This window comes from Pteronotus mesoamericanus, unplaced genomic scaffold, assembly GCF_021234165.1.
Source record: "Pteronotus mesoamericanus isolate MK-2021 breed Mesoamerican mustached bat unplaced genomic scaffold, CSHL_Meso_final contig_101, whole genome shotgun sequence".
In the NCBI taxonomy this organism is placed as follows: domain Eukaryota; kingdom Metazoa; phylum Chordata; class Mammalia; order Chiroptera; family Mormoopidae; genus Pteronotus; species Pteronotus mesoamericanus.
The window spans coordinates 30,280,444-30,287,256 of record NW_026555001.1 but is presented as its reverse complement, the minus strand read 5'-3'; the positions used below and the strand labels follow the sequence as shown (position 1 = coordinate 30,287,256).

General features: G+C 62.7%; 1 protein-coding gene across 1 annotated transcript; it reads right to left on the bottom strand.

Annotated features, from left to right (window-relative positions):
• Window positions 1-582: 582 nt before the first annotated feature.
• Window positions 583-6,221, bottom strand: FAM110C (family with sequence similarity 110 member C). Its single transcript, XM_054566742.1, has 3 exons — window positions 5,336-6,221; window positions 4,778-5,215; window positions 583-1,373 (listed from the first exon to the last, which is right to left on the bottom strand). Exons 1-2 carry the CDS (start codon window positions 6,219-6,221, stop codon window positions 4,806-4,808), a joined length of 1,296 nt encoding a protein of 431 aa, XP_054422717.1. The 3' UTR covers window positions 583-1,373; window positions 4,778-4,805.
• Window positions 6,222-6,813: the final 592 nt, after the last annotated feature.

Sequence of the window (6,813 nt, the reverse complement as noted above, 5' to 3'; positions counted from 1 at the left end):
GCCCAGCTCAGAGGGCTCTGCCCACAGTCGAGGCGGAAACACAAGGAAACAACACGAAAAGACCACCCAGACCAAGTGCAGAAAGTGATCTACCGTTATTCTGGTGAAACGAAAACTATATGAAGTGAATAAAAACTACTTGAAGACTAGTAACTGTGAAAATAAATATTCAAATAACTCAAAGACCTACTTTCACAGTAAAACAGTTATAAAAACAATTCAATATTAAACATATACACAAATATAACAAAATGAATTGGTTTAAAAATATTTTACCATTGAGAAATGTGTTTCTCTCTCATCCATACTCTTCTAATAATTTTGTGCTGGAGAAGATGCATTTTAACAAAACAGAAGAGGCTGGAAGGACGGGTGGGTGGCAGCTTCGCTGGGGCCGCCCCTCCCACAGACACCCCCGGCTCCGCCTCTGAAGGCTGCCACTTCCGCGGGGGCCCAGGCCGCTCGGTCTGGCCACAAGGACCCCTCACCCCCAAGGATCTGCCCTCCCCAGGCGGAGGCGCCTCCCCTCAGACGTGCCCGCAGGGAGCCCGGTGCCGCCACGGGCGGGGACCGTGCGTGGGGCGGGGGCTCCCTCTCCTTCTCGGAGGAGCTTCCAAACGGCACTGAAAGGCCAGAAGCTGCTGCTGGCACTGACGGTTCTGCCGCCTCTCAAAAACTGTCCCGGTGCAAGGAAAGTATTTCTCGGCAGTATTTCCATTCTCACTTGTCTTTCCGCAGCATTTGCACGGCCCAAGACCCAGTAGGGAGGGCGTCAGCCGCAGACCGCACAGCCTGCCTGCGATTTTAACAGACCCGGGCCCCGCCCAGGGCCTGGCTTACGGCCTGATGCTGAGGAGCGCCCATGTGTGCGCGGAGGTGTCCAGTACGACACCTTCTCGTGGGTCCGGAATTTTGACTCAATGGTGCCAACTGGTCTGAGATGACTGGAAGCACGAAGTACCGCGGCACGCTTGGCTCTCAGGCTCTTGGTCTTTTGTTCTTTCTAAAATCAATCTAGGTGCATTAAAGTGCATCATGGTGCCTCCTCCCCAACCAAAGAGACGCCCCTGGACACAGCTCCCCCGTCTGACGCCCTGCGGAGGCCAGGGCGGTGCCCGCCGGACGAGGAGGCGCCTGCCGGAGCTCTGCTGGGTCGCAGCTGCGCTCCCTCAGCCTCTCCTGGATTCCTCGGCTCAGGGACCCCCATCTCCTCCACGGCGTCCCAGGCCTTTGGGAGTTGCTCCAGCTCCCGCGGTGCGGTTCCTGTGGTCACCGGGGCACCCTGGACAAAGCCCGTGCTGCACACGTGGTCCTGGGGTCTCGGATCCTCCGGGACACGCCCCAAGGGGCCCCGCCGCCAGGAAGGCTCACTCCTGAGAGGCAAGGAAAAGCCGTGAATCAGCACCAGGCCTGACCAAAGCTGTAAGGCTGGCACTATACTTCTGAGTCTGCTGCCTGCAGCCTTCGGTTTTGTGATATTTTGTGATTTTAAGTTTTGAAAAGTTGGCTGCCTTTAATTTGTGTTTCCCCTCAACTACTCATGGGTAGTAAAGGCAACACCCTGCGATCGGTAAAGCCAATGCAGGCTGCCTCAGGGTGGCCAGCAGAGCAGGAAGCCAGACAGACAGCCCCAATGCCGATCCGCAGCCACACGCACCCCACAAATCTCTCCACAAGGCCCAGGACCAACCCGAGGACAGAGGGCGGTGCCTCGCGGCCACTCAGTTGCTCTTCACCTAACACGCCCTCTGAGTCAGGGGCTGCTGCCTCCAGCTGGTCAGAGAGGGGCGGGGCGGGGGCAGGAGTGTGCGGCCGCCCCCCAGGGCCCCTCTGCAGGAGAGGAGCCAGCCCCTCCTGTCCCCTCAGCGCCCTGGGGCCACAGGGCTCCTTTTTTGTCAAGAGCAGTGCGGGGAGAGCGGTGGCCAGTCTGAGATTCTCGCCTTAACATTAAACAATGTTTGTCCCTAAGAAACCCAGAGGACAAGTCACCTTTGCTTATAACAATATTAAAATCAGGAGCATGTACTCCATGCAGAGGCCAGAAACCAGAGGCCCCGTTCCGGCAGGACGGCCACTCGGACGGCGTGAGGGGCAGGAAGAGGAGCGGCCCCCACGGCACGGACCCGGGAACGCGGCCCCACGCCATCGCCCATCGGCACCTGTGCTCTCGGCCCCCCGGCTCGCGGTGCTCCCCGGAACTCTTCCCCAGCCGGGACTCTCGGTTGTGAAAAGCAAACATTTTTTTCTCCATGGGAGTAACAAACTATGGACCTGTTACTCAGTTCTGGGTGGTCTATTTTCATTTTAATTGATAATACCTCTATCTACCAATGGGACAAACACCGCCAGATAAGACATGTTTTCCTTTTCACTTAGAAAAGCATATCTTTGTTCATCTCAGATTTTCTGAATTTTTCATGAAACCCTACAGTGAAGCTGCATGGATTTCCACACAAATGTCCTGATAAGCCAGAGGGAAGCCGTGGCTGCCACTCCTCCTTCCTCAGCCTCTGGCAGTGGTGGGATTAGTCCCAGACCAGGACCCGTGAGGACAGGGCAGCTGCCAAAGACCCAGGGACGACGGGGAAGGGTACTGGCCACATGCTGGTCCCCGCTGGTTGTCGCCGAAGGGCTGCGATCGGAAGCAGACCCCCTCAGTCCCCGCGGGACCCTCACCTCCTCCTCCCCAAGCAGACAGACACTAGGTCTCCTGAGCTGAAGTTTCCCGGATCTCAGCCCTGTTTCGGATCTGGGAGAGCAAATTTGTGAAGCAAATATTTACAGTGCTAGCGGCTGCTGGGGCACACAGCCCAGTGGGCAGGCCCTTTGTGACGTCTGTCCCCTCCCTTCTGAGCAACAGCCTGAACCGGCTCAGGAGGCAGGGGATACTGCCCCCTAGAACAAACAACCTACAGGACTGGGTGGGGAGAGTGAGGTGGCTCCCCTGAGCGTGTTCCGCACATGCCCACCTGGGCGCTTCCCTGCGTCTGCACACTCACTGCCCGCCCCCCCCCCCCCCCCCCCCCCGCCGCTCCTTCAGGTCACAGGAAAGTTCCGCACAAACTTCCCCCATTTTCCCTTCGCTTGACCCTGAGCAGACTGCTTTGATATTGGAGCCCCTCCCCCCAGGCCGGGGCTGGTAAAGAGGGATCAGAGGGGAAGATTTTTCTATTTCTACTGACAAGCTTTATTTCAGTTTATTTGAGCATCACCTTGTTACCACGAGTTCCACTGCTGTCTGTGCATAAAACCCAGGGTGCTCTGGAAACCCGGAGGAAGCTTACTTATAAATTTACATTTTACGAATTCCAATAGACAGTGGAGTTTTTTTGTTTTATGTTTTGCTTTGTTTTCCTTTTCTGGGTTCCAATCAGGAAACACAGATACACCGACTATTGACTGTACGGATGCACCAGCTGCAGAGCTGAGGAGCGTCTGCCTTCATTTTACGGCCACTGGACGTGGTCAGTGCAGGCAGGTGACTGACAGGACACGGCCCCCCAAGTCCCAGTTCTGTGCACCCGGCGCGGGGCCCGGCCCCTCTGGGGCCAAACCCAGCCCCTGCAACTTCCGCCTCCCACCTCGCCCGCGCCAAGATATCCATGGTGCCTGTGACCTGTCTCCCTTCCAAACTCATCTCAGTTCAAAAACACAATCTGTGAAAAATACAAGTAAATCTTTTTTGCTTTTAAATTTTGACAACCTATTTACATTCTTTGGGGCTTGTGCTAGTGGAAAATAAAATTCAATAAATTATAAGGGAGAACATCACGATCCTTCTGCGCCCAAGACAAGCAGGGAGCTCATCTGTCCGGCACTGAGGAAGGCTCCTCCCGCCCCGCCCGGGGAGCTGTGGGCAAAGGAGTCCAGAGGCACCGCCCCCCCCTTGCCCCCACCCCACCCTCAACATGACCGTCTGCAATTCTAAAGGGCAGACAAAATTACTTCCATGACTGATTTTTTTAGAAAAAAAATCTAAATCATTGTCACTGAAGGATAAGAGAAGAAAAGAGGCTGCAAGGTTTAAATTCTTGGTTCTCTTAAGAGAACCTAGAAAAAGTAGGGCCTAGTCTCCCTTCCCCGTCCAGGAGTGCCCACCCCACCCGCGCCTGGAGGGAGGGGCGCAGGCCAGGGCAAGAACAACGCCCTTTCGCTCCCCGTGAAGGCCCCGGGTCGGCCTGCGCTCCGGGAGTCCCTGTGTCCTGCCTAGAGCCACGCACTGGCAGACACTGGGGGCCGCCAGCCCCCGCCCGGCCAGAACGCAGGCTCCTTCTCGGGAACTGCGCGGCTCCAGGGACGCTCCTTAGAAAGCTCTCAAAACAGTTAAAAACATGTTTGGCAGAAGGCTTTCTCCAGCTCAGAGAGTGTCAGGCCGAGCAGCCGCTGCAGAGAGGCCCCCCGCAGCGCGCTCCTCCGCGGGGGACGCGAAACGGCGGCGCCCGTGCCTCCGAGGCCGGGGGCAGGCGGGGGGCGGGGGGGCGGCAGTCAGCTCTGACCAAACCAGTAACACCGGAGGGGTGAGGCTGCTCTCCGACAGCTTTGCGTAATTCCAGCTTCCCCTCTTTTCATAGGACTAAGCCGTATGGGATGGCGCCAAGGTAACGTTTCCGGGCAGTCGTCAGTGGTACATTCAAAAGAAAGGGCGCTAGACCAGCGGGGACCTGGACGGTCACGCGCGACGCTCTGCGTCTCAGTCTCTAGGGCCCCTTCCCACCTCCGAGTCCTGACCGTCCAGCTCGGAGCCCTCCCGGACATGCGCCCAGACACCCCGGCTCACCCTTGGGTCCCACCTCCCGGCGAGGCGGTCACGCGGGATCCTGGCGCCGAGGCCCCTGGGGCTCTGTGGCCTTCTTGCAGGTATAGAGCCACTTGATGATGCGCGCGTTCCTCTCGACGACCGAGGTGGTGCCAGGCACCTGATCCATCAGCTCCTCCTCCTGCAGCCCCTCGTCGTCGCCGCTCTGCCGGGAGAACCCGCTGTCGGAGGTGGCCATGCTCACGCTGCGGACCTTCAGGGCGAGACGGTCCGACCCCGGGGAGAAGTTCTCTCTCCCGAGCGCCTCCACCACCTCGGGATCCAGGCCACAGAACTGGAAGAAGGCGTCGAATTCAGCCGCGGACATGGAGTAGCGGGAGGTGAGGTCTGACTGCGAGCGCTGCAGCCCCCTGCGCCTGGTCACTCGAGGCTCGGGGCTCCCGGGCGCAGCCGGGCCGCTGGGGCGCGATGCGGGTCCCGGGGTCGCTGCCGGGCCGCTGGGGCGCGATGCGGGTCCCGGGGTCGCTGCCGGGCCGCTGGGGTGCGATGCGGGTCCCGGGGTCGCTGCCGGGCCGCTGGGGTGCGATGCGGGTCCCGGGGTCGCTGCCGGGCCGCTGGGGCGCGCTGGGGGCGCCGGGGTCGCTGCCGGGCCGCTGGGGTGCGATGCGGGTCCCGGGGTCGCTGCCGGGCCGCTGGGGCGCGCTGGGGGCGCCGGGGTCGCTGCCGGGCCGCTGGGGTGCGATGCGGGTCCCGGGGTCGCTGCCGGGCCGCTGGGGCGCGCTGGGGGCGCCGGGGTCGCTGCCGGGCCGCTGGGGCGCGTTGGGGGCGCCGGGGTCGCTGCCGGGCCGCTGGGGCGCGCTGGGGGCGCCGGGGTCGCTGCCGGGCCGCTGGGGCGCGTTGGGGGCGCCGGGGTCGCTGCCGGGCCGCTGGGGTGTGATGCGGCTCCCGGGGTCGCTGCCGGGCCGCTGGGACGCGCGGGGGAACCGTGGGCCGCTGCGGGGCTGGGCTTGGTTGGCGCTACCTCCTCTCCCCTGACCATGCCCTCCCCTCCTGCCGGGGACTTCTCGAGGGACGCCGACGTCTTGTCCTTGCCCGGCCCCGGGAAGAGCTTCTTCACCAGACCGCCCCCGAAGCTGTCGGTGCCCTGCCCACGCACGAACTCGCACTTCTGCCGGTAGATGACCAACGAGTCCGGCCTCAGCGGCTTCCGCGCTATTGCCCTGCGCGCCACGGCGCCAGGAGCGCGAGCCGGGGGCCGAAGGCCGACCGCCTGCCCTTCGCCCGTCCCAGGGCTGCTGCCCTCTGAGGCGGGATCCCTGGCTGCCCCCGGCAGGCCCCGCACGTACTTGGCGCGGTCAGCTGCCAGCCTCTCCACGGCGCTCCCGCGCACCGGCCCCGCCGCGTCCGATCCCCGGGACAGAAGCCGCTCCACCGGGGGCGCGTCCAGGCCGGGCAGCGCGTGCATCCTCGTTGGCAGAGCCGCTGGGGCTCCGGCCCCGCAGAAAAGCGCCGACCGCGGCGCCCGGCTGTCCAGGATCAGTTCCGAAGTCCGCGCAGGGTGGGGACCAGCTCCCTGAGTCCGCCGGACCAGGAACGGACGCAAGGGAACACCGGTCCGCACCGACCGGGTAGTCAATCCAGGACCCAGACGCGGCTCCTCCCCGCAGGTGCTCGCCGCCTCCGCGCCGCCGGGAGAGGTTCAGCCCCGCCCCCACCGCCCGCCGGCCCCGCCCCCGCCCGTCCCGCCCCCTCACCCCTAGCCCCGCCCCTCACCTTCACTCAGACTGCTGGCCCCGCCCCTCACCCTTAGGTCCGCCCCTCACCTTCCACAGGCCCCGCCCCATCACCTGGCCCCGCCCCTCGCCGCCGCTGTGCTCCTGGCGCTGGGAGGGGGATGCTGTCGCCTTCCCGCGTCCCCTCTGCTCCCGAGGACCAGGAAGCAACGGAGTCCGTTCAGCCCCAGGTGTCAGCGGCCACCTCCTTGCCCGGGGAGCGCCGTGGGTCACCGCCGGAGGCCGGCACTTCCGGAGCGGGGGAGGGCGGAAGGAAAGGGCGCC